General features: G+C 41.0%; 1 protein-coding gene across 3 annotated transcripts in view; it reads right to left on the bottom strand.

Annotated features, from left to right (window-relative positions):
* Positions 1-669: 669 nt before the first annotated feature.
* LOC122938661 (mycocerosic acid synthase-like polyketide synthase) overlaps positions 670-25325 on the bottom strand; it is a 45998-nt gene continuing 21342 nt past the window's right edge. For all 3 annotated transcript variants that reach the window (XM_044294347.1, XM_044294349.1, XM_044294348.1), the window contains exons 4-6: positions 22209-22412; positions 7122-7303; positions 670-6343 (exon numbers count right to left, since the gene is read on the bottom strand). In XM_044294347.1, the coding sequence (XP_044150282.1) occupies positions 860-6343; positions 7122-7303; positions 22209-22412 (5870 nt within the window). In that variant the 3' untranslated portion in view covers positions 670-859. The remainder of the gene's footprint in view (positions 6344-7121; positions 7304-22208; positions 22413-25325) is intronic.

Below are 25325 nucleotides of genomic sequence, written 5' to 3'. Positions count from 1 at the left end.
GAGGGCCCCTGCCCCTTTTTCCTCCTTACGTCTTTTTTCCTTTTCATTCTGTGCATTTTGATTCTCTCAATACATTTTGCTTATATCAGTTTTGATAGTTTGTGACTGTTTTGGTGTCTCGTGTCAGACAATCTGGCTGCCTTATAAATACCATAGGTGGCTAGTTTGCAAATCAGCATAATGAATCTCTTATCTTTGGTCATTTTGTGGGTAGTCGATACCATTAGGCCAAACTACCGTAGAGTAAAAATAATTCTGGCTCTTATTTTCTATTTTGCATTTGAGAGATATTGATTGTTATCTCTGTATGATGTTTTTATATTTTTTGTATTTTTGTTGTCCATAGATTGATTTAGTTGTTTTTTATACCAATCTTTTAAAACTTAATAAATATTGATTAATCATAAAAAATGTGTGCTTACATGTATAAAAATGAAAAATAATAAGCTTTGCAACAAACTTTAATTTCCGATTTTGCTCGTGTTGCCTAGCACTGGTCTTGTGTGCCCCCACCACTACTGTTGCTATTCAGTGTCTACTAGTATGACATCAACTGACAGTTGAGGGAATTTAAGTAACATCTTTATAGACCAATGTGATCTCAGTTGTAATTATGGGGCACCAAGGGACTGGAACAAAGAAGAGCATTAAGCAGCCTGTCTTTCAAATTTGAGTCTATATGGACAGATTTCAACTAAACTGGATTAATTGAAGGATATAAAAATATTTGAGATGATAAAGTAATTTATTCTAAAAATCACATCACGATTTATTGCTATACATCAATAAATGTGCAATGAATGCTGTAAGCAAAAGTAATTCAATAAATTTTGCCCAATATTGACTAATTGTTTCCTTCTTACAGTAGAGTTTCCTCTATTATCTCGCTTCCAATCTCTTTTTTATCGCCAGTGGTTTCTTTAACCAGTGATACCAGATTTGAGATTGTTGTGTTGGGATCCAGTAGTTTGACCAGGGGTATGTTTACATTTTTGTCTTTGAGGATACGACTTTGTAATGTCATAGCTGACATTGAGTCAATCCCCAGAGAACTGAGAAGAGTGCTCATAGTGATGTCACTTGGGCTGACTCCTGTGAGTTCAGTAACTACTAACAAAATATCATCTTCACATGTTTCCTTTTTGCTTTTTAAAGATTGGTTTTCTTTTGATGTTTGCTCCCAACTACTCATCTCTCCTAGTACCACACTGTAGAACCGCCTTTTTAGTGCTGGGATTTGTGACATCTGGTTTTCATACGTGGTTTTAAAGTTAAATTTGAATATTGCTTGACTTGGATTATTCAATTGAAGACATTTCTTTAGATGCTCATGAATTTCCACAGTACTCAAGAGAAGTATTCCTTTTGCTTCTAAGATTCTATGCATATGAGGCCGATTGCGTAAAAATCCAAGATTGAGGCCACCCCAACTGATCGCTTGTCCACAAAGGCCCATATTCCTTCTGTATTTGCAGAACATTTCTAGAAAGGAGTTGGCAGCAGCATAATTTGCTTGTCCTGAATTTCCAACAAATGAAGCAATAGATGAATAGCAAACAAAATAGTCAAGTTTCATGTTTAATGTGGCAAGGTGAAGATTCACAACTCCATCTACTTTTGGGCTAAGAACTTTCTCAAACAGGGACAAGTTTAGATTCTGCAGAATCCTATCAATAAAAACAACAGCACTGTGGAAGACACCTTTCACCGGGATATTTGGAAATATTGTTTTTATGAAATCAATGGCATTTTTAACCTCTGGGTAACAGGAAATGTCACATGATAAAGTGACAATCTTGGTAGTTTCATTTTGATTCTGAATCTCAGCTAACTGTTGTTCCATTTCATAGGTTGATTTTCTTCTGGATAGAATCACTATGTGGCCACCACCATTATTCCCAATAAATTTCACTGTTTCAAATCCAAGACCAGTCAGACCACCTGTGACAATGTAAACAGCTTTATCTTTGAAGAGCATTGGATTGGATGCTGACATTGGTATTGCTGAGACAGTACTATTGTCTAGCTCAATTACCGGTAAGGACTGAGAAGTAAAGTAGCTGGCTTCTCCAATATGACAGTCAGATTCTCTCCATGATGGTTGAATCAAGCGTTTTGGAATGTTAATGGTGTTTTTTGAAGTAATGGAATAAAGCCACTTATGCAGATTTTTTGAATGCTGTTGCAAATATGCCTTCTGGAAAATAGCAGAAATATCAAGTAAGTGGATTTGAAAGTCTTCATTGCTGCTAAGAATTGTATTTCGCAAGTTTTTATTATTTTTATGATCAGATACTAATACCACATCTTTGAGGAGTGGTAGTGCATTAAGAACTTCTCTAGGGACATCTCCTACTGTCGGAAGAATAACCATTGAAGTGCACTGCTTATCAACTGCCCTACTTGCAGCAGATATTACAGTTTCCCATCCACTCTGCTTTGCTGTCTTGGCCAAAACTTTGCATAGGACTGAGTTTACATCAGGCGTTAGAATAGCAAGTTTAGACTTATTCTTTGCACGTGGTAGTTGATTGTGCAGAATTTCCCAGGCTAAGACAAAGAATGAGATGCAAGGAGCATTTTTTATCAGTGGAGCTTTTTTGACTAAGAAGCAAACATTTTCGGGAATACTGATGTTAGAGGTTGCAGTTATTGGATAGCAAGCGGCAACTCGATTGCCAACCTGAAATCTCTTAACACCTTCGCCAACGGCAGTCACAATACCAGCAAAATCCAGCGCAACAAGCTCATGCTTATCACTAGTCAACGAGTTCCAGTACAAAGTATTCCCATATTTCCAGCTTGAAAGGCTAATAGGAAAATAATCATCTGTGTGGATGCAAATTTCATCAACACAGATTTCCAAGTCTTTGCTTTTAAGCTCAAATAATTTGTAATTAGACTGTTCAGCAGAAATATTAGTTACAGTATAAGGCTCTGAAGTGTAAAGGGTGAAATTATCAGATTTCTGTAAATAATCGATCTGCCTTGTTCTCTTTTCAGTGTCAGTGAAAATTATTTCATTAGCATAAATAGAACCTTCATTAACCCAGATCTCAGGATGGTCCTCTGGGTTATAATTATGAAGAACCTGGGCTAGTGCCTTAACATCTTGGGGACTTGTGGAGCTAATGTCAATCAGCTGAAATGTTATGTCAGGCATTTCAAAGAGACAAGCTCTTGTCATTCCGACAAATGCAAATCCAGGGTTAATACTATCTACTGTACTGTCTACTGTTCTGAATGTCACTGTACGGATAGAAGGCTTAGGGGATTTTTTACTCACTGCTAAGATCAGCTGTCGATAAACTTCACAGCATTTTGCTAGATATTGTGTAAGGTTGTTTGGAATGTTTTCAGATACTCTTTGGATTCCCCACATAAACACAACATCAGTGCAGTCACTATTGAGAAGCTTTTGTGCCTGAAAATCTGAATCCCAGCTGTTGAACATAATATAGTTAGGTTCATTTGGCATGTACTTTGATAATTTTTCACCTATTCCTAGAGTGTCAGAAAAAATCAACATTTTTGGCTCGTGTTCTGGTATATGACTGGGTTGTGAACATTGTGTCCATTTAACTTGGTAAAAAGTTTTCACTTGTTTGTTCTCTGTTTGTTTTAGAAATGACAACTTAGCACTTTTTATTTCTACTAAAATTGAACCAGTGTTGTCTGCAAAACATCCACATAACTCAATGTACTTCTCTGTTGTTTTTATTGTTTTCATGTAGATGATCATTTCTTCTTGGAGAGGCTGTAGAATCGTTAAACTTCCAATGGATGATGGGAAGATTGCTGATTCTTTTGTTCTCAATCCCACACAAACTCCCATTTGAAGAAAGCAGTCTAAAATGACTGGATGGATGTGGTACTCATACATTGTTTCTCTGACTTCTTCACTCACTTTCACTCTGGCAATCCCTTCTTTGAGATCATTTCCATAATGAACATCACCCAGATGCTTGTAACTTTTCCCGTATTCAAATCCAAGTGTAGAGAGCTGCTCATAAGTCCTTTCAGTTTTGAAAATAGAGGTACATCTACTGAATATCTGTTCAACTGAGATTCTTTTTACTGTGTTTGCCATAGAGTTATTCTTTAGGAGTTGCCCACTTGCAAAAATGTGTGATGTTAGAACTTCAAAATGAGTTACTTTGCCTTCTTGGTGTAGCTTGATTTTCAGGTCAACAGAGTCTTGGTGAAGAACACAAGGGTTGGAAAATGTTACACTGATTTCTAAAGAACTTAAAGGTGCTTTAGGTTTGAAGCTCATGGATGCAGCTGCTAATCCAAGTTCTACATAGAATGCACCTGGAATGAGGGCAGAACCCCAGTTTGTATGTTCATAGACATAGGAAGTAATGGTTTTAGATACCGTACATTGGAAGTCAGTGAAATCCTCACTCAAGCTGCAAATTAATGGGTGGTTAGGACGCAGTTTGGATGCAGTTTGGTTCCCTTGTCTAATTTTTTCATATCTGATATCTTGTTTGATGTGATCAAATTGATATCTTGGAATAATAGATGGAGATGATTTATATGCGTCAAAAACATTACACCACTCAGGGTTGTATCCTTGTGTAAAAAGTGCAATCAGCATGGAAAAGATGGTCTCATACTCTTTATTGGGCTGTAAAGCAGGTAATACTGTTGTGTTGGGGCCTAATGTTTCAATTATGTTCCTTTGTAGTGCTCTCCGAGGACCTATTTCAATAAATAGAGTGTTTTCTTTATCTCTTGCTGAAGCTTCTATAGCTTGTTGAAAGGCAACTGATTCACGAATATTTTTAGCCCAGTAATCACCAGTGGTGAAATCTCCTTTGGATGCAGGCTTTCCGGTCACTGTTGATATAATATCAACATGAATATCTTTTTCCTGTAAATCTCTCAACATCTCTTTTATCTCATTCAATATAGGATCCATCATGTGGCTGTGGTATGCAGCAGGGACATCAAGTATATGCAGAAATATATTATTTTCATTGTATTTCTTGGTCAGTTCCCCTTGGAGGTGTTTTATTGAAAACATGTCACCTGACAATGTGCATGAAGTAGGACTGTTATAAGCAGCAATACATACTTTTCCCTTGTATAACTGAATTATTTTTGATATTTCCATCACGAGTATATTTCCAACTACCAACATAAGTCCCCCAACAGCTTTGCATTGCAGTGTGCTCCTATAATATATAATTTTTACAGCATCTTCAAGTGAAATAAGTCCAGAACAATGTGCTGCCGCAACTTCTCCAACTGAATGGCCCACAGTGCAGTTTGGCCTTACCCCCCAGTGTTTTAGGAGAGCTACTAATGACACCTGAATTGTAAAGAGCAACAACTGTGTCACATCTGGTTTTGAAAAATCATCAAACTCTTCCTGTAACAACTGCAGCACAGAAATGGAGGTGTAAGACTGAATCAACCTATCAACTGCCATACATGTTGTCCTGAACACTGGCTCATGTTCAAGTAACATCTTACACATCCCTTTATAAAGGACTCCATTACCACAGAATACAAACACAATATGAGGGCTGGATGTAGCTATAAGGGGGTATTTGCTCACAGTTTGTAACTGTTGGTGCAATTGAGTTAATGAAGAGGCCATAAATCCTATTCTGTGTTTGTAATTTAAATGACTTCTCCTGCAAGCTGCTGTGTAGACCAGGTTCTCCAGAGTTAAGGATGTTGTGCCGCCTAATGCTATTTTTGTGTCTTCGATACATAGTTGAAGGGATTTGCTTGAGGCTGCAGATAATATCAATATGTCAACTGATCGTTTTGAGTGATATTTGGGATATTCTTGCTTATCTTGTTTGATAACAACATGAACATTAGTTCCACCAAACCCAAAACAATTTATTCCTGCCATTCTTCCAAATTTGATGTCCTCCTGCCACTTTTCAGTTCTGGTTGGAATCTCTAGTTTTGATTCACCAATCATTTTGATGCCATTTTCTTTAGAATAATGTAGAGATGGAGGGATTATTTCATGATGCATCATGAGAAGAACCTTTATTAAGCCAGCAACTCCAGCAGCAGATTCAGTGTGACCTATGTTTCCTTTAACGGATCCAATCTTTAGGGGTGTCATTCCATTCCTTTTTTCCCCAATGATATTTCCTAAGCTGGCAGCTTCTGTTGGGTCACCAATTGGTGTACCAGTACCATGAGCCTCAATGTATTGCACAGAACATGGATCTATCTTGCTATAGATGTGTTGCAATAAATATTCCTGCTGATTTTGAGATGGCCTTGTGATGGGTGATACTGAGTGTCCATCTTGGTTTATTGCACTTGCACTTATAAGTCCCCAGACTTTACAGTATTCTTCTTTAGCCTGTAAAATGTTAAAATGAAGGCGATGTTACCAAGTGTTAAACAAAATATTCACAGCCAAATAGAAATGCGGACACGGATAATAGCATGTGCACCAAATGTCCAGTGAACATGATGAAAACAGGTGTCAAACCAAAACATTAGTTACTGTAGGGAAAGCAGTCATGATAAAGCATTATTTCAAGTGTAACTGCCATTTCAGGTAGTTTTTCCTCTGGAATCTTCCTGTAATTGTCAGCTTTTTCAGGGGTTGTGGGCTGAAACTAGCTGGTTTAATGTATGTCCAGGCATAGGAGGTGCTGAAACAGGAAAAATTTTTCCCTTACACTCTGCAGCGCAACCTCAAAATCCGCAGCAGTAATGAAGGACAATACATACCAGAACTAGCAGTATAAATGTGAATGCAGCAGTTAAGACAGAAAATCACTTATAAACCAGCAATACTCTGCAGCATCCTCTCCCTTCTCTTCCCCCTCCTCCCTTCTTTCTCCATAGACGTCTATTTAATCTGATCTTCCAGTGAGCAGGCAGCCTTTCTTCACTGAAGATAGGTCTGAACAGTGAATTATAGAATTAGGAAAAGAGGAGGGGAAGCAGGATAAGATCCTGATAAGAGAAGGAAGTAACTTTTCTATGAAAAAATAAATAAATTAAAATTACTTAATTTAAAGTGACGCGTAGGTGAAACGTTAGAGTCAGGAGTCAAGTGGTGGAGCTCAATAAAAAAGTGATCTTGCTGAAGACTTGTAGAAAATATTGAGTTAGCCAACAATCCATACCTTTTTGAAAGGTTTTAGTAGAATAATGCCACATCCTTCTCCTCTTCCGTATCCATCTGCTCTATTAGAGAAAGGTTTACTGGTTCCATCAGCGGATAGCATCTTTGCCTTACAAAGGGAAACGAAGATGCGAGGTTCGATGATACAGCTGACACCACCACATATCGCCATCTCACAATCACCTTTTAAATTTATAGAAAGAAATACATGTATGAATTAAATCCTGTTGAAAAAGAAATATACATATGAACAATACTGTCCTTATTTGTCACACTGAAGTGTTTCTGATCTTTAAAGTAAGCGACCACTGACTTTAGGTGGGGCTAGAAAGAATGTTTTATGAAATCCTGAATGAGTTGCTAAATGGTCATGTGAGGTAGTTAGGTACGTCACTAATGCAGCTATGATGTGCAGTAGCCTCTGGAAGAGCTAAGGAATCCCCTTGGTGCTTGAACTGCCTAATTTGCATAACTATAAATGTCCACATATTTCCACAGCTAAAAATAAAAGAAAGTTCTAATTCTAATCATGCTGCATCACATTGTGGACCTATTGACTTCAGTGGGTCTGTGGTCTCCGCATGTTGCAGGAAAGTATAAAAAGTTCTATATTTTGGATCATGGCCATGCGGTTTGCCAACTGTGAAATATTTACAATTGTGAGAATGCCCCCTAATTGCCTCTTGCATTCTCTAAGTGCAAAAGTATGGTCCATACAAGGTGGAATTTTCACAGTGACTTTTTCACTGCAGATTTTGCCACCTTACCCTAGCATAATTCCATGGAAAAATCTGCTTTTAACACACAGTCATCGTACACTGTGCTGTAGATCTGCCATTGATTCCACCCTGACAACCCGCACTCCCACGATCAGCTGTGTCAGTGTAGCTTCAACCAGGGGCAGACTGGCCATAAACCTTACAGGAAAATTTCCCGTTGGGCCAGTGCCTAGTGGGCCACCCGAGCCCTCCTCCTGGCTACAGTTGGTTACCTAACGATCTGATGCTCTCAGTAGTAATTAATGCTTGGGGCATCCGTTACTGTACTTGCTGGTAACTGCAGATACCCTCTTGAATTGAACTGTACTGCACTGAGATAGCATTATTTTGTGCTGCACTGTGGTATTTGATTCTTCTGGGGTGGCATTGTGTTCTGCACTATGGTATTGCTGGCCTCAACTACTTCTGTTCTCCCTGCCTACTTCTGTGGAACCTCTGTCAATTTGGTCATGCCTACAACAAAGATCCTCTTTTAGTGTTTTTTCTGGGGCCACTTTAAGCTTCCAATCCCCCATTGGCTCAAGTACAAGAAGTCAGTGCTGGAACTACAGTTCTGTCCACACTCCTCTGCATGGTGCTTGTAACTTCAGCTCTGCTCCTATTCACTTCAATGGGTGCAGGGCTACAGTAACCAGCTCTGCCCACTTTTTAAGGATGGAGCTGTGTAGTTCAGACTCCGGTGCTACTCTGAAATAGCTGATTGTCTTGGGTGTGTGGTGTTGGACCCCTGGTGATCTGATATTGAGGACCTATGCTGAGGATAGGCAATCAATAGTAAAGGAGTGGGCAAACCCCTTTAGGCTTTACAAAATATTCAGTGGCTCACCTCTGCTGGATACATGGGGGGATGCACTGCTAACAGATCAACCAAATGTCTAGTATAAGTGGAAATTACATACAAAATAATAGCAGGCACTCCCCCACCTGAAATAACCAGGTGCAGTACAGGGCAGTAAAAATCTCAATGATTTATTAGTAAAAAAATAAATACAATATATAATGTCAGCAGGGCCCTTTCTGTTATTAATTAATAAAAATACATAAAATAATTCATAATTTGTTCATTAAACACTCATTGTGAGATATATACCGTATTTTTCGCCGTATAAGACGCACCGGCGTATAAGACGCACCTAGGTTTTTGGGGAGGAAAATAAGAAAAAAAATATTTTTAACCAAAAGGTGTGCTGTGGGTTTGGAACTAGGTGGTCTGTGGATGGCACTATTACTGGGGATCTGTGGATGACGGACACTGTTATGGGGGGATCTGTGGATGACGGACACTGTTATGGGGGGATCTGTGGATGACGGACACTGTTATGGGGGGATCTGTGGATGACGGACACTGTTATGGGGGGATCTGTGGATGACGGACACTGTTATGGGGGCAACTGTGGATGACGGACACTTATGGGGGAACTGTGGATGACAGACACTGTTATGGGGGGATCTGTGGCTGGCACTGTTACAGGGGGGGGATCTGTGGATGGCACTGTTATACATGTGTCATCCACAGACCCTCCCAGCCCATAACTGTGCCATCCACAGATCACCCGCCGCTCCAGTATACTAATATAATATGTCTGATTTAATTAATGGTTATTAAATATGCATCTTTATTCCTAATAGTACCTTAAATCCTAAGCGCTTCAGTACAATGCCGGCAGGCCGGGCAACCGGCGCGGCGCGTCACTCACTGACGTCACTTGCCTGCGCCGCCTGCTTCATTCATAAAGTAGGCGGCGCAGGCACGTGACATCAGGGAGTTACGCTGCCGCCCGCCCGGCCTGCATTGTACGGATGCGCTTAGGATTTAAGGTACTATTAGGCATAAAGGGGCATATTTAATAACCATTAATTGAATATGACATATTTTATTAGTACACCGGAGCGGCGGGGCGGGCCTTTAGTACAGTGACTGCACCGCCCCGCCGCTATTGCCGGCCCCAGCTCCTCCTCCCAGTCCCTCCCAGAGTCCCCGCTCGCTTTACATCGCTGCCAGCGATGTAAAACTGACTGCATTCGCCGTATAAGACGCAGGGGCATTTTCCCCCCATTTTGGGGGAAGAAAAAGTGCGTCTTATACGGCGAAAAATACGGTAATATCAGAGGAACATTAAGTTCACTGTTCCCTAGGTAGTCAATGCTGGGTGAACTGATAGTTCACAGCTATTTAGACCAGGAGGCTGCTTTCATATAAATTACACAATGTTTCCACTTGATGAAGTAGTATATAACAAGTCACATAAGAGCAATTAACTTTTACCACTTCCCATACAGAAGACCGCTTTGAAGTAGATAAAAAAATCTTCTTTTATGACCGGCTGTTAGTCAATGGATACAAACTTGTGGCTGATACGGTGTCTCCCCCATCCAGGCACTCCACGTGTTTTCCTCACTTAGCTCAGGGACCTCCAAGGCCAGTTCACAGATGGAATTACAGAGATATGCAAGTGCTGCTAACAGTTGGCAATGCACAGATATTTACGTGCAAGCCGTACCGATCAGATGTGGGTCACACTCAGTATTCAGGGGGTGGCTTTTCATGGGTATATTTATTCTATTTAATTTAATGCTTGTGTGTGTTGTTAAAAGATATCAACAATATCCACTATAACAGTGACATCTACAGCACCCCACCCCCTTAACAGTGATCTCCACAGCCCCCCACCCTTTAACACTGACCCCCCACAGTGCCCATTACAAGTATTGTTGAGCGAATCAAAATTTCGTTGTGCTTAAAGAAATTCGGCTTTAAGGTAAATTGAATTTTCCCTGAAAGATTCACTAAGGTAAGTAAAAATTTTTTTAATGATTAACCCCTGAAGGACCTTAATATGAATCTCAGATGCAGCAATCAGCCATGAATGCGGCATCTAATGGGTTAAATGATGAAGGGCGGCACAATCGCCGTACCCCGTCATTGCGCCCACTACTTACAAAGAAATGCGCTTTCTGACTAAGCAAATCATAACGGAGCAAATTTTTTTTTTTTATTCAGCGAAACAGCCTAATTGAATTTGTAAGAACTTCGCTCATCTCTAGTTACAAGAATAACCCATAAGAAATACAATAAGAGGAAATTAGATAAAGAAAAAATGCATTGTGCGCAAAAAATGCATAGAAAACGCATATGAAAAAAATCATGCTAATACATGCAAGTTTGTTCATGAATGATTTATTATGATTAGTATTGCTATTCAATTTATGTTTTTCTGATCACAATGTTTTCTATTATACTTTTTTGTTGGCTGAATCTGCGATCCAGCCCATATCTTTGAGTTTGAGGACAAACAGTCCAGAGTTTGAGGGCAAATACTATACTGCCTTAGATCTGGTGGCATTAGAGGCAGAGCTTGTTAAGAGCTCATTTGCTTAACTACTTTCCAGGAACATGTATGTTCTATAAGTTTCCACACGCCGATTAAGGTGATCTCCCCAAGGAGAGATAGTACCCCCAAATCCTGACTTTCACCCACTTAAGACAGTACTCTCTGTTCTGTACTGATGAGGGGCAATCACCCCGAAACAGCCGTCTGTAGATGAGGTGCTGGCTTATTTAATATTTGAGTCATGTCTCAAGGTCTATTTAAAGGGTTGAACATTGACTTATAGGATAGCTGCCTTACATCTGGTGGCATTAGAGGCATAGCTTGTTAACAGATCATTTGTATCGGTTTCTGATATATCTCACAATCAGTGTTTTATGATCTAATTATGAATTGTTTTATGTATTTCTATTAATTAATAACAGCAAAGGGCCCTGCTGAAACTATATATTGTATATATTTTAATAATAAATCATTGAGATTTTTACTACCCTGTACTGCACCAGGTTTTTTCAGGTGGGAGAGTGCCTCATATTGGAGTAAGGTTACATCCTGTTTACTGCCATTACTGTACAGAATGCCCATAGGTCACCATTCAGTGGCTTCTCATGTCTCAGTATCAAAAATTCGATTAGACTGGTTCGCTGGTTCGATCAGAATATATTTGTGGCAGGCGTAGCTCTTGATGACAGGCGTAGCTCTTAGAATCACTGCACACGTCACTTATTTGGGCAGTTACGGGCCAAAACTCACCAAATAACTCAATTATGAACTCAGCCTTACAGGTCAATGTTAGCGTCAAGAAGAGGTGCATTCCTTTTACACCGTCGGCAGCTGATTCCACATAGATGTCTATAGAACCTGTTCTATTAAACCAGGGGTGGCCAACCTTACAGACACAAAGAACCCCCCAAAAAAAGTATGACTACCAGGAGCCACAAGCTATACATTTATTCACAAGAGTCACAACATTTTTTGCCCTACAAGATGCACCTAGGTTTTAACAAAGAAAAATAAGATAAAAATAATATTTTTCATCCGATCTGAGGTCTGCTAAAAATATTTTTTTCTTATTTTTCATTAGCAGAGAAAAAAAGAACAAATATATTTTTCATCAGACCTCAGATGAGAATCCTAAATCATATCCCCAATCCTAATCTGACCTACAATTAGATCCCCAAACCTCATCAGACCTTCAAATCAGACCCCCAATGCTTGGATCAGACAACACAAATCAAACTACCAGTGTGAGACCCTCAGTGCTCAGATCCCCCCAATGCTCAGATCTCTCCCCTTTTCAGATCTAAACCCCCTTGCTCAGACCTGACCAACCCATGCTCAAACAAGACCCCCATGATCAGATCTGCCCCCCATGCTCAAATATGAACCCTCATGCTCAGATCTTCCCACTCACGCTCAGATCTTCCCACTCATGCTCAGATCAGATCCCCATTGCTCAGATCAGAACCCCATGTTCAGATCAGACCTCCATTGCCCAGATCAGGAACCCCCATCCCCTTCCATTCTCAGATCAGAACCTCCCATGCTCAGTTCTATAATAAAAAAAAATCGCTTCCTTTTCCTGATCAGGCACTGGGCTCCTGCTCGGGCACCTGCTACTCTGCAGGTCTGACATGCTTTCCACTGTGAACTTATGAGCACAACGTCAGGTCATAGTGCGTGTCTTCACATACTACGTTCTCACACTGTGTGCATCAGGATGTCGTGGAGAGTGAGCTGGAGTTGCAAAGTAGTAACAATGCCTGATCAGGAAAACAGATATGAGCATGGGTTGGAGAGTGCTTCCTGGCTTCACAGCTAGAGACTCACTTAAAGAAGCAAAGAGCCGCATGTGGCTCAAGAGCCACAGGTTGGCCACCCCTATATTAAACGATTATACAAGTAGAGCCCCCAGACAGAGTGGAGAGGGTGTCAGCAGTAAGTTTGTGTTGAGGTCGCTGATTATTTTGCCCTTCCTCTGATCCGCCAAAACAATAACCCCCCAAAAACAGATCCTGTCTGTGGAGCATCGACCTTCATTCGGTCAGCATTTGGTCAGTAATCCATCAGTATTGCTAAAGCCCCCCCAAAAAACAGGAGTGGATCCAAAACACAGATGACACGTGAATGGAATATTTGCATGTCGTCTGTGTTTTGTACCCACTCCTGCTTTTTGCTACAAAATAATAAGCCAATGATGATGTCAGGCCAAAAGGCAAAATAGTGGCTCAGTCATGAAGTGGGGAGGGTGGGAACAGCATGAGAAGTCCACAGAGTGGCCCTATGACATAGTGGTGAGGTGAAAGCAGCATGAGGAGACCACAGAGTGGCCCAATGACAGAGTCTGGGGGTGGCAGCAGCATCAGGAGGCCACAGGGTGGTAGGCAGACAATGTCATAGAGCAGCAGGAAATGCTAGCAGAATGCTTGGGTGTATAGGGAGAGGAATTACCAGTAGAAAGAGGGAGGTGCTCATGCCGCTCTACAGAGCACTAGTGAGACCTCATTTGGAGTATTGTGCTCAGTACTGGAGACCATATTTCCAGAAGGATATTGATACTTTGGAGAGAGTTTAGAGAAGAGCTACTAAACTGTTACATGGATTGCAGGATAAAACTTACCAGGAAAGATTAAAGGACCTTAACATGTATAGCTTGGAAGAAAGACAACCTGTTATAAAACATAGCCTTTAATCTAATTTACACATAAAATAACAAACTCCCACAGACACACATAGAAATAGAACAAAAAAGATATAACCTTGATGACATGAGATAATGCTGTGATGTCCAGTGGCAAGGGTCAATGATGGACGGGGTGGACAGTCATGGATTCTGATCTGTCCCTATGCCTAGCCCTAGACTCGGCACCCCTGCCTAGGAACGGAATAGCCGCCCTGATAAGGACGATCCGGTGTTCTGGAACCTCCTAGTGGACCTCACACACAGGACTAGTGAGGCACCATTATCCTGTGTACACAGGTTCCGGCTGGAGTGATAGTGGATATACTGCTAACCCCATGAATAGTCTGGGGCCTCCTTGGCTGTATCAGGACACGTAAGTAGTATCTGGTTACTTGTTTGCTATCTCAATGTCTATTATCGCATAAATGAGATTGTCTTAGAAGATTGTCACTCCAATTATCTATGTGGGAACCACTTATGTTTGCATGATTTTGTATACCCTTGTGGGAGTCTGTACCTCATGCTCCATATCCACTACGGCGAGTGATTTACTCACATGGTGCCTCTCACAGGTCCTCGGATATGGTCACTACATCTGACCCTTTTAAGCTATTTTATGAGTGAACTGAATTGACTAGTAAATAATCTGGTCAAATTGTGTCATCATAATTGAGGGCCCTGCTGACTGCTTCGCTACCTCTTACCGATGCCAAATAACAGCATTGTACTATAATATGTCCCCTGAGGAACCCGGCAATCAATTAGGGTGAAACGCGTTGGGACTTTGGCACCTGACTGTATGCCACCAATTTAGGAGGCAGTGCTCCTGGTGCCTAGTGTGTGTATATATCTTATTTACACACTGGCATGTACAAATGTGTACGGCAATTTCGAGTGTATTAATATCACACATTTATTTTGGTGTGTAATGGTTACACATTGATATCGCTTATCTGATGATATATAAACTCATAGATTATCACAATGTGGTTGTCTGTGAACCTTGTATGACGTAAATCCTTGCAAGCAATTGTCCACCCGCGAGACGCAGCATCCATGATTGTGGGGGGTCTATTGCTCATTATACTGTAATTCCCCTTTTTTTTGTTCTGTGTACCTAGAGTAGGCCCCGAAATAGGGACTCATTTACATCATAGGGTAAATTCAGGACCCACTAGGAGGTTCCAGAACACGGGATCATCCTTATCAGGGCAGATATTCTGTTCCTAGGCAGGGGTGCCGAGCCTAGGGCTAGGTATAGGGACAGATCAGAATCCATGACTATCCACCCCGTCCATCATTGACCCTTGCCACTAGACATCACAGCATTATCAACACTACTTGCCTGCCTACCGAAGGAAGCAGCGGATGTCTCCTTCACATCTTGGCTGGCCAGTAGCTGTTCACTGTCCTCTAGAAGCTCATTCTCGCTGTATAGTGGAGCTGATCCCACAGCATATAATACTTCTCTGGATGAGGGAACAGAAAAGGAAGGAGGCAGGTTGAGGACAGGTGAGGGCACAGAGCCTGCTCCTGGGCCATGCCAACTAAGGTTTGTGTCTGACAAACCCAACGACTCTTTTCGACTAATACACGCCACAAAAGGCTTTAGAACATATAACTGCACTGCTAAAGGCAAATTTATATATTTTTTGCCACTAATACACACCAACAAGGGCTTTAGAACATATAACTGCACCACTAAACGGCAAATATATATTGTTTTGCCACTAATACATGCCAAAAAGGGTTTTAGAACATATAACAGCACTGCTGAACGGCAAATACGTCCTTATTTTTTTCCACTTATACACGCCACAAAAGGCTTTAGAACATATAACTGCACTGCTAAAGGCAAATTTATATATTTTTTGCCACTAATACACACCAACAAGGGCTTTAGAACATATAACTGCACCACTAAACGGCAAATATATATTGTTTTGCCACTAATACATGCCAAAAAGGGCTTTAGAACATATAAGAGCACTGCTGAACGGCAAATGCGTCCTTATTTTTTTCCACTTATACACGTCACAAAAGGCTTTAGAACATATAACTGCACCACTGAACGGCAAACATATATATATATATATATATTTTGCCACTAATACACTCCAAAAAGGGCTTTAGACCATATAACTGCACCGCTAAACGGTAAATATATATTTTTTTGCCACTGATACTCTAAAAAGGGCTTTAGAACAGCAAATAGGCTCTTATTTTTTTCCACTTATACAGGCCTCAAAAGGCTTTAGAACATATAATTGCAACACTGAACGGCAAATAATATATAATGTTTGCCACTAATACACGCCAAAAAGGGCTTTAGACCAAATAACTTCACCGCTGAATGGCAAATATATATTTTTTTTTTGCCACTAATAAACGCCCAAAAGGGCTTTAGAACATATAACTGCACCACTGAATGGCAAATATTCCCTTATTTTTTTCCACTTATACACACCACAAAAGGCTTTAGAACATATAACTGCAGCGCTGAACGGCAAGTATACAGTATATATTTTTTCCACTAATACACGCCATAAAGGGGTGCACCGCTGAATGGCAAATATATTTTTTTGCCACTAATAGACGCCAAAAAGCGCTTTAGAACATATAACTGCACCGCTGAACAGCAAATATGCCATTACTTTTTTTCACTTATACGCTCCACAAAAGGCTTTAGAACATATAACTGCACTGCTGAACGGCAAATAATATATATTTTTTGCCACTAATACAAATATATATATTTAGCCACTAATACATTCCAAAAAGATTTTTAGAACATATAACTGCACCGCTGAATGGCAAATGTGCCCTTATTTTTTTTCACTTATGCATGCCACAAAAGGCTTTAGAATATAAAACTACACCGCTGAACGGGAAATAATATATATTTTTTGCCACTAATACATCCCAAAAAGGGCTTTAGAACATATAATTGCACCGCTGAACGGCAAATGTGCCCTTATTTTTTTTTCACTTATGCATGCCACAAAAGGCTTTAGAATATAAAACTACACCGCTGAACAGCAAATAATATATATTTTTTGCCACTAATACAAATAATATATTTTTTTTGCCACTAATACATCCCAAAAAGGGTTTTAGAACATATAAATGCATCGCTGAACAGCAAATAATATATATTTTTTGCCACTAATACAAATATATATATTTAGCCACTAATACATTCCAAAAAGATTTTTAGAACATATAACTGCACCGCTGAATGGCAAATGTGCCCTTATTTTTTTTCACTTATGCATGCCACAAAAGGCTTTAGAATATAAAACTACACCGCTGAACGGGAAATAATATATATTTTTTGCCACTAATACATCCCAAAAAGGGCTTTAGAACATATAATTGCACCGCTGAACGGCAAATGTGCCCTTATTTTTTTTTCACTTATGCATGCCACAAAAGGCTTTAGAATATAAAACTACACCGCTGAACAGCAAATAATATATATTTTTTGCCACTAATACAAATAATATATTTTTTTTGCCACTAATACATCCCAAAAAGGGTTTTAGAACATATAAATGCATCGCTGAACAGCAAATAATATATATTTTTTTGCCACTAATAAACGCCAAAAGGGCTTTAGAACATATAACTGCACCACTAAATGGCAAATATGCCCTTATTTTTTACTCTAATACACGCCATAAAGGGGTGCACTGCTAAATGGCGAATATGGTATTTTTTGCCACTAATAGATGCCAAAAAGCGCTTTAGAACATATAACTGCACAGCTGAACAGCAAATAGGCCCTTACTTTTTTTCACTTATACACTCCACATAAGGTTTTAGAACATATAACTGCACCGCTGACCGGCAAATAATATGTTTTTTATTTTGCCACTAATACACGCCAAAAAGGGCTTTAGAACATATAACTGCACCGCTGAACAGAAAATAGGCTCTTATTTTTTTTCACTTATACAGGCCACAAAAAGCTGAAAACAAAACTACACCACTGAATGACAAATAAAATATATATTTTTGTTGCCACTTATACATGCCAAAAAAGGGCTTTAGAACATATAACTGCACCGCTGAATGGCAAATAATATTATTTTTTTGCCACTAATACACACCAAATAGGTGTCACCGCCAGTCCTGTGAGTTTTGGTTTCACTTTCTTCATGTGGTCAGTAGATGTGTATTAAAAAGAGTTTTGCTTCCGCTCCCATTTTGGTACAACCTGATGTCGCTCTACCTTTTATTGGACGCTTCTGAGGTGGGTGTGGGTGCGGTTTTATCTCAGGGTTCCTCTCCTGCCAGATGGCGACCGTGTGCCTTTTTCTCAAGGAAACTATCCTCTGCAGAGAGAAATTACCATGTGGGAGATAGGGAGTTGTTGGCCATCAAATTAGCTTTTGAGGAATGGCGCCATTGGTTAGAGGGAGCCAGACACCCTATTACTGTCTTTACTGACCATAAGAATCTGGCCTACTTGGAATAGGCCAAGCGTCTGAACCCGAGACAGGCCAGATGGTCTTTGTTCTTTTCTAGGTTTAATTTTGTTGTTACGTTCCGCCCTGGGGTTAAAAATGTGAAGGCGGATGCCCTGTCACGTTGTTTTCCGGGAGGGGGGAACTTTGAAGACCCAGGTCCCATTTTGGCTGAAGGGGTGGTCGTCTCTACTCTTTATCCTGATTTGGAGGCAGAAGTTCAGGCAGCCTTGGCAGAGGCTCCTGATCTTTGTCCTCCTGGGAGGTTGTTTGTGCATCTCGCTTTACGACACAAGGTTTTAAGAAGCACCATGATACTGTCCTTGCTGGGCACCCGGGGAGTAGAGCCACAGTGGATCTCATTGCTCGAAGATTCTGGTGGCCGGCTCTTCATAAGACGGTTGAGGGTTTTGTGGCAGCATGCAAGACCTGCGCTTGTGCCAAGGTCCCTCATTCACGGCCATCGGGTTCTCTCCTCCCGTTACCCATTCCTTCCCGTCCTTGGACGCATCTGTCCATGGACTTCATTAAGGACCTGCCTCGTTCCTCGTGGAAGACAGTGATTCTGGTGGTAGTGGACCATTTAGCAAAATGGCACATTTCATTACCTTTCCTGGGTTACCCAATGCTAAGATGCTGGCACAAGCGTTTGTTGATCATATTGTTAAATTGCATGGCATCCCTTCAGACATCGTTTCTGATAGGGGCATGCAATTTGTTTCCAGATTCTGGAAGGCCTTCTGTACTTGCTTGGGGGTTCAGTTGTTGTTCTCTTCTGCTTTTCACCCGCAGTCGAATGGTCAGACCGAGCACGTCAATCAGAATCTGGAGACATACCTGCGCTGTTTTGTGGCGGAGAATCAGGAAGATTGGTATTCTTTTTTGTCTCTTGCTGAGTTTGCTTTAAATAACCGTCGCCAGGAGTCCTCTGATAAGTCACCATTTTTTGGTGCCTATGGGTTTCATACGCAGTTTGGGACATTCTCTGGAGAGGGGTCTTCTGGTTTACCTGATGAGGAGAGATTTTCCTCGTCTTTGTCATTTATTTGGCAAAAGATTCAAGGTAATCTGAAGAGGATGAGTGAGAGATATAAGCGTGTGGCGGATATGAGAAGTGTGCCTTGTCCGGACCTGAATGTGGGTGATCTGGTGTTGTTGTCTACAAAGAATATCAAACTGAAGGTTCCCTCCTGGAAGTTGGGTCCTAAGTTTATTGGGCCTTACAAGATCTTGTCCGTCATCAATCCCTCTGCCTTCCATCTTGATCTTCCTCAGACTTGGAAGATCCATAATATTTCTCAAAAGTCCCTATTAAAACCTTATGTCCAACCCACTGTACCCTCCTCTTTGCCTCCTCCTCTGATTATTGTTGATGGTAATCTTGAATTTCAGGTCTCTAGGATTGTGGATTCTCGCATTATACGTGGTTCTCTTTAGTACCTCGTTCATTGGGAGGGTTATGGTCCTGAGGAGAGGATGTGGGTCCCAGTTGTCACGACTGTGACTGATCCAGACAGGTCTGGGAGGAGAAGGTCGCAGCGACTTGCTACTCGCGATAGCTTGTGAGTTTGCTCCGTGGTTCAGGGTATGTCATCCGGGTTTTGCCTTGTAAACCTTTTTGTCCTGACTGGGAGTTTGTAGGCATCCTTCTCAGGTGAGTCCTGTCTGCCACTCCCAGCTACTATATTAGTTTCAGTTTCACTTGCAGTCATTGCCAGATATAGTCCTTACTTCCAGTGCTATTCTGACCTTTGAAGGAGATCGTTTGACGGTATTGCTGTGGAGCTCTTGTCTGGCGTGGACTGTCGTTATTGGGATCACCTTCTCTGCTCGTGACTGGATAAGTCTTTCTATGTTATAGATTGTTTGTTTGTTGCTGTCTTCCCCTGTTATTCTCCTAGACATGAGTGATGGTGACTAGTGCTCCCATCTGCCTTTCCCCAGTCTAGTCTTGTTAGGGTGCCTGAGGGTTTAGGCATCCTGCTCGCCGCACGGGTTCACACCCCGTCTAGGGTATCAGGGCAGACAGGTGCCAGATTAGGGTTAGTCAGGGGGGACCGTTCTATTTCCCATCCGTAGATAAGGGTCCCCCTTCCCCTCCGTCTGGTGCGACACGACTGCTGCTGGGATAGCGGTCGTGACACCAGTGGTGGACATTAAGGCCACTCGTCTCATCAAGGCTTTCCATAGGTCTCATCCTGAGAAGGTGGGCTCTGTGTGTCCAGAGTCCACCCGTAGAGGGAGGGGTACTGTCACCGCCAGTCCTGTGAGAAGGTCTGGCAGACGTTCTTCTCTACCTCTTGTATGATGTTCTTTGTTTTGGTTTCACTTTCTCATCTCCTTTACTTCTGCCAAGTGCCACTTATTCAGACTAATCCTTTTCCTTTATATTCCCTCTCATACTGCCTCACTTTGCAGTTTATATTACTTCCTGGATGAAGTGGTCATTGCTGGAGGCTGTGTCTGCTGTTTGTTCAGATAAGTCCTTTACTTTATTGTGTTTCCTTGCTGGCTTGATTCTAGGTGATCCTGACTCTGTCCGTATTAAGTGCAGGGAGCCAGTGGTCATGTACCCTCACTATTATAGGGTTTCCAGGTGTCACACAGACTTAGGTACGTGGGCATGCAATCATCTACCATAAAGACCTTTGCATGGGTATAGCAGTCAGGAAGAGCTCTTAGGGTTTTATAGGGCTCACCTATATGCTCCTTAGTTTGGGATCAAGCCAGTCGCTCGTTTATTTATAAGTTCCAGCTTTCTGCTAACACATCCGTGACAATAGGGCTTTAGAACATATAACTGCACTGCTGAATGGCAAACAGGCTCTTATTGTTTTCCACTTATACACGCCAAAAATGCTTTAGAACATATAACTACACAGCTGAACGGAAAATAATATATTTTATTTTCCACTAATAAATGTCAAAAAGGGTTTTAGAACATATAACTGCACCACTGAACAGCAAATAATATTTTTTTTTGCCACTAATACACGCCAAAAAGGGCTTTAGAACATATTACTGCACCACTAAACAGCAAAAATATATTTTTTTGCCACTAATACACGCCAAAAATGGCTGTAATTATCTGAATTCTCCACACAACGGCAAATAAGCCCTTTTTTCCCCCACTAATACAAGCCAAAAAATGCTTTCGAACATATAACTGCACCGCACAAGGGCAAATAAGATGTAGAAATATTTCCTTGTAATAAACCACGTAAATGGCTGTATCAAAAAGCACTTGCACCCCGATAACAAAACCGGTTTGCTGGAATTACAGAGCTGTATAATGGCAATTTGGATCCCCAGTCAGTGCAGCAAGGTGTAATCGGATTGTTCCTATTACCCAGGCTGTAAACTCCCCTACTGAACCCTGTTCTGCTTCAATCCCTCCCTATCCTTTCCCTGAATGTCTATAGAGCAAAATAAAAGTTTTAAAGTATTTTCTACCACGGTCCCTAGCGCCTAGAAAATGGTAGAATCCAAGATGACTGAGGCTATTTATCGGGCTGTGACATCACAGAACTGGCTGGCTGTTGATTGGCTGCATGTATGGCATTGTTGGTGATTCCTCATTCCCAGAGTTCCTTGCTCCATGTCCTTGCTCCATGTCCAAACACGTGCAGCAGCCATTTTAGGAAAAAATGCATCGGATTCGGTGCCTTTTACATTTTTCCTGGAATTCGGATTGAATTCCACTTCGTCAACCTCGATTCGCTCATCTCTAATCATTACATGAAGAAGAAGCTGCATGACTAGGGTGATCTATATTTATAAAAGACAAAGATAGATCAGTCTAGTTTCAATCTAATTAATTGCTTTTACCTTGCCTGATGGCGTGACAAGCATAGTGTAAAGCAACCAAGGATGAAGAGCAGGCAGTGTCAATTGATAGGGAAGGTCCCATCAGATTAAAGCAGTAGGATATCCTGTTGGCAGCTATGCTTGTTGCTGTCCCAGTGCCATTAAAATGATTGATGTTTTCTGGAGAATTATTAAAAATATAGTCGGCATCTCTGTTCATGAGACCTGTAAATGTATAAAATAGAACATTTTATACATTATAATATAGGGAGGGAATTATTATATTTTTTTTACTTAAAATTCATAAAGAACATAAAAAAATGCTAAATGCAGAATATTCTAATAATGGGCTAACTGCAGTGTAGTTAATAGAGAACAAAACAGTAATACTGATGGCATACAAGATAGTGACATCAGAGTGGGTGGTCCTGGGTGGGTTTGGGGGCATTCCTGGGGTGGGCCTTACATGCCCCGAATTTTCCAACTGTAATGTTGATAAGTATGAGTGACAAAAATTATATTTATACAAAATATTGATCGCCCAAGAATAGTTGCTAGTTTGCAGCTATTCCCGACTGTTATATGTAAAGACTTGTTTTATCTGTCTTAGATATCTGCATTTTTTTCCTAAATCTTAATATTCTATTATTTTGGATAACAATTTGAGGCTTTAGAAACAATTACTCAACTTACAATGGTTTCAACATACAATGGTCATCCTGGAACCAATTAATATTGTAACTTGAGGAACCACTATATATATATATATATATATATATATATATATATATATATATATATATATATTGAATTGCATAGAAAATGAATGAATATACACTGAACAAAAATATAAACGCAACATTTTTGGTTTTGCTCCCATTTTGCATGAGCTGAACTCAAAGATCTGAAACATCTTCTATATACACAAAAGGCCCATTACTCAAATATTGTTCACAAATCAGTCTAAATCTGTGTTCTCCTTTGCCGAGACAATCCTTCCCACCTCACAGGTGTGGCATAGCAAGATGCTGATTAGACAGCGTGAATATTGCACACATGTGCCTTAGACTTCCCACAGTAAAAGGCCACTCTGAAATGTGCAGTTTGATCACATGGCACAATGCTACAGATGTTGCAACATTTGAGGGAATGGGCAATTGGCATGCTGACTGCAGGAATGTCTACCAGAGTGTTGCCCATGCAATGAATGTTTATTTCTCTACCATAAGCTGTCTCCATAGGCGTTTCAGAGAATTTGGCAGTACATCCAACTGGCCTAACAACTGCAGACCATGTGTAACCATACCAGCCCCGGACCTCCACATCCAGCATGTTCACCTCCATGATCGTCTGAGACCAGCCACCCGGACAGCTGCAGCAACAATCGGTTTGCACAACCAAAGAATACCTGCACAAACTGTCAGAAACGATCTCAGGGAAGCTTATCTGCATGCTCGTCGTCCTCATCAGGGTCTGGACCTGACTGCAGTTCGTCATCGTAACTGACTTGAGCAGGCAAATGCTCACATTCAATGGTGTCTGGCACATTGGAGAGGCGTTCTGTTGACGGATGAGTCCCGGTTTTCACTGTACAGTGCAGATGGCATACAGCGTGTGTGGCATCGTGTGAGCGAGCAGTTTGCTGACGTCAACATTGTGGATAGAGTCACCCATGGTGGCGGTGGGGTTATGGTATGGGCAGGCGTATGTTATGGACAACAAACACAGATGCATTTTATTGATGGCATTTTGAATGCACAGAGATACTGTGACAAGATCCTGAAGCCCATTGTTGTGCCATTCATCCACGACCATCACTTCATGTTGCAGCATGACAATGCACGGACCCATATTGCAAGGATCTGTATACAATTCCTGGAAGCTAAAAACATCCCAGTTCTTGCATGATCAGCATACTCACCGGACAGGTCACCCATTGAGCTTGTTTGGGATGCTCTGGATCGGCGTATACGACAGAGTATTCCAGTTCCTGCCAATATTCTGCAACTTCGCACAGCTATTGAAGAAGAGTGAACCAACATGCCACAGGCCAAAATCAACAACCTGATCAACTCTATGTGACGGAGATGTACTGCACTGCGTGAGGCAAATGGAGGCCACACCAGATGCTGAATGGTTTTCTGACCCCACCAGTAAGGCAAAAATGTGCACATTTCAGAGTGGTCTTTTATTGTGGGCAGTCTAAGGCACACCTGTGCAATATTCATGCTGTCTAATCAGCACCTTGATATGCCACACCTGTGAGGTGGGATGAATTATCTCGGCAAAGGAGAAGTACTCACTAACACAGATTTAGACAGATTTGTGAACAATATTTGAGAGTAATGGGTCTTTTGTGTATTTAGAAAATGTTTCAGATCTTTGACTTCAGCTCATGCAAAATGGGAGCAAAACCGAAAGTGTTGCGTTTATATTTTTGTTCAGTGCATATTGAGTAATGTATGTTGTAAATATGATAACAAATGTCATCTATGGATTGATACTTTTAACCATCTAACTGTTTTGCCTGAGTCCAGCTCCAGCAGTGTGAAAAGTAGCTAACTGGAGGAACGAGAGCTGCTTTAGATGCTGCTATCTCCTGAATGGTAGCAGCTAAAAAACATGCAATTGGTCTTGTTTGAAAGCTTTCAGACAATACCAGAATGGTATGTTCATTGCAGAACATGTTCATTGCAGGGGAAGATATCATTGATAGAAATCAGGATGCTGTGAATGCAGCTGAAAGTGAAATTAAAATCTGGTTTTACCCACGATTAATCCCGACCTGATTTCTAACAGTGATTTTTCCTCTGTTGCTTGGACTTTAGCTGTCATTTTGGTCTTGTATGAAAGGAATATCAGCTCTCAAACAATATCAGTTGCATGTTTCTAGCTGCTACCATACAGGAGATAGCAGAATCTAAAGCAGCCCTCCCCCCTCTAGTTAGCTACTTTTCCTCTGCACGAGCTGGACTCAAAACAATTAGGTGGTTAAGAAACCGATTTTAGTGAAGAACCACTCAAGCAATTTCGGCTTAGTGCACAGATACATAATACATGCAGGCAGGGCTTAATAGGTCCTTTAATATGGCAGGCCTGGGAGCCTAACCAAGGCCTAAGACTGCCATAGCAATCAAT

Source organism: Bufo gargarizans, chromosome 5 (assembly GCF_014858855.1).
Source record: "Bufo gargarizans isolate SCDJY-AF-19 chromosome 5, ASM1485885v1, whole genome shotgun sequence".
In the NCBI taxonomy this organism is placed as follows: Eukaryota; Metazoa; Chordata; class Amphibia; order Anura; family Bufonidae; genus Bufo; species Bufo gargarizans.
The sequence above is the reverse complement of the archived record's forward strand: the minus strand, read 5'-3'. Positions and strand labels throughout refer to the sequence as shown.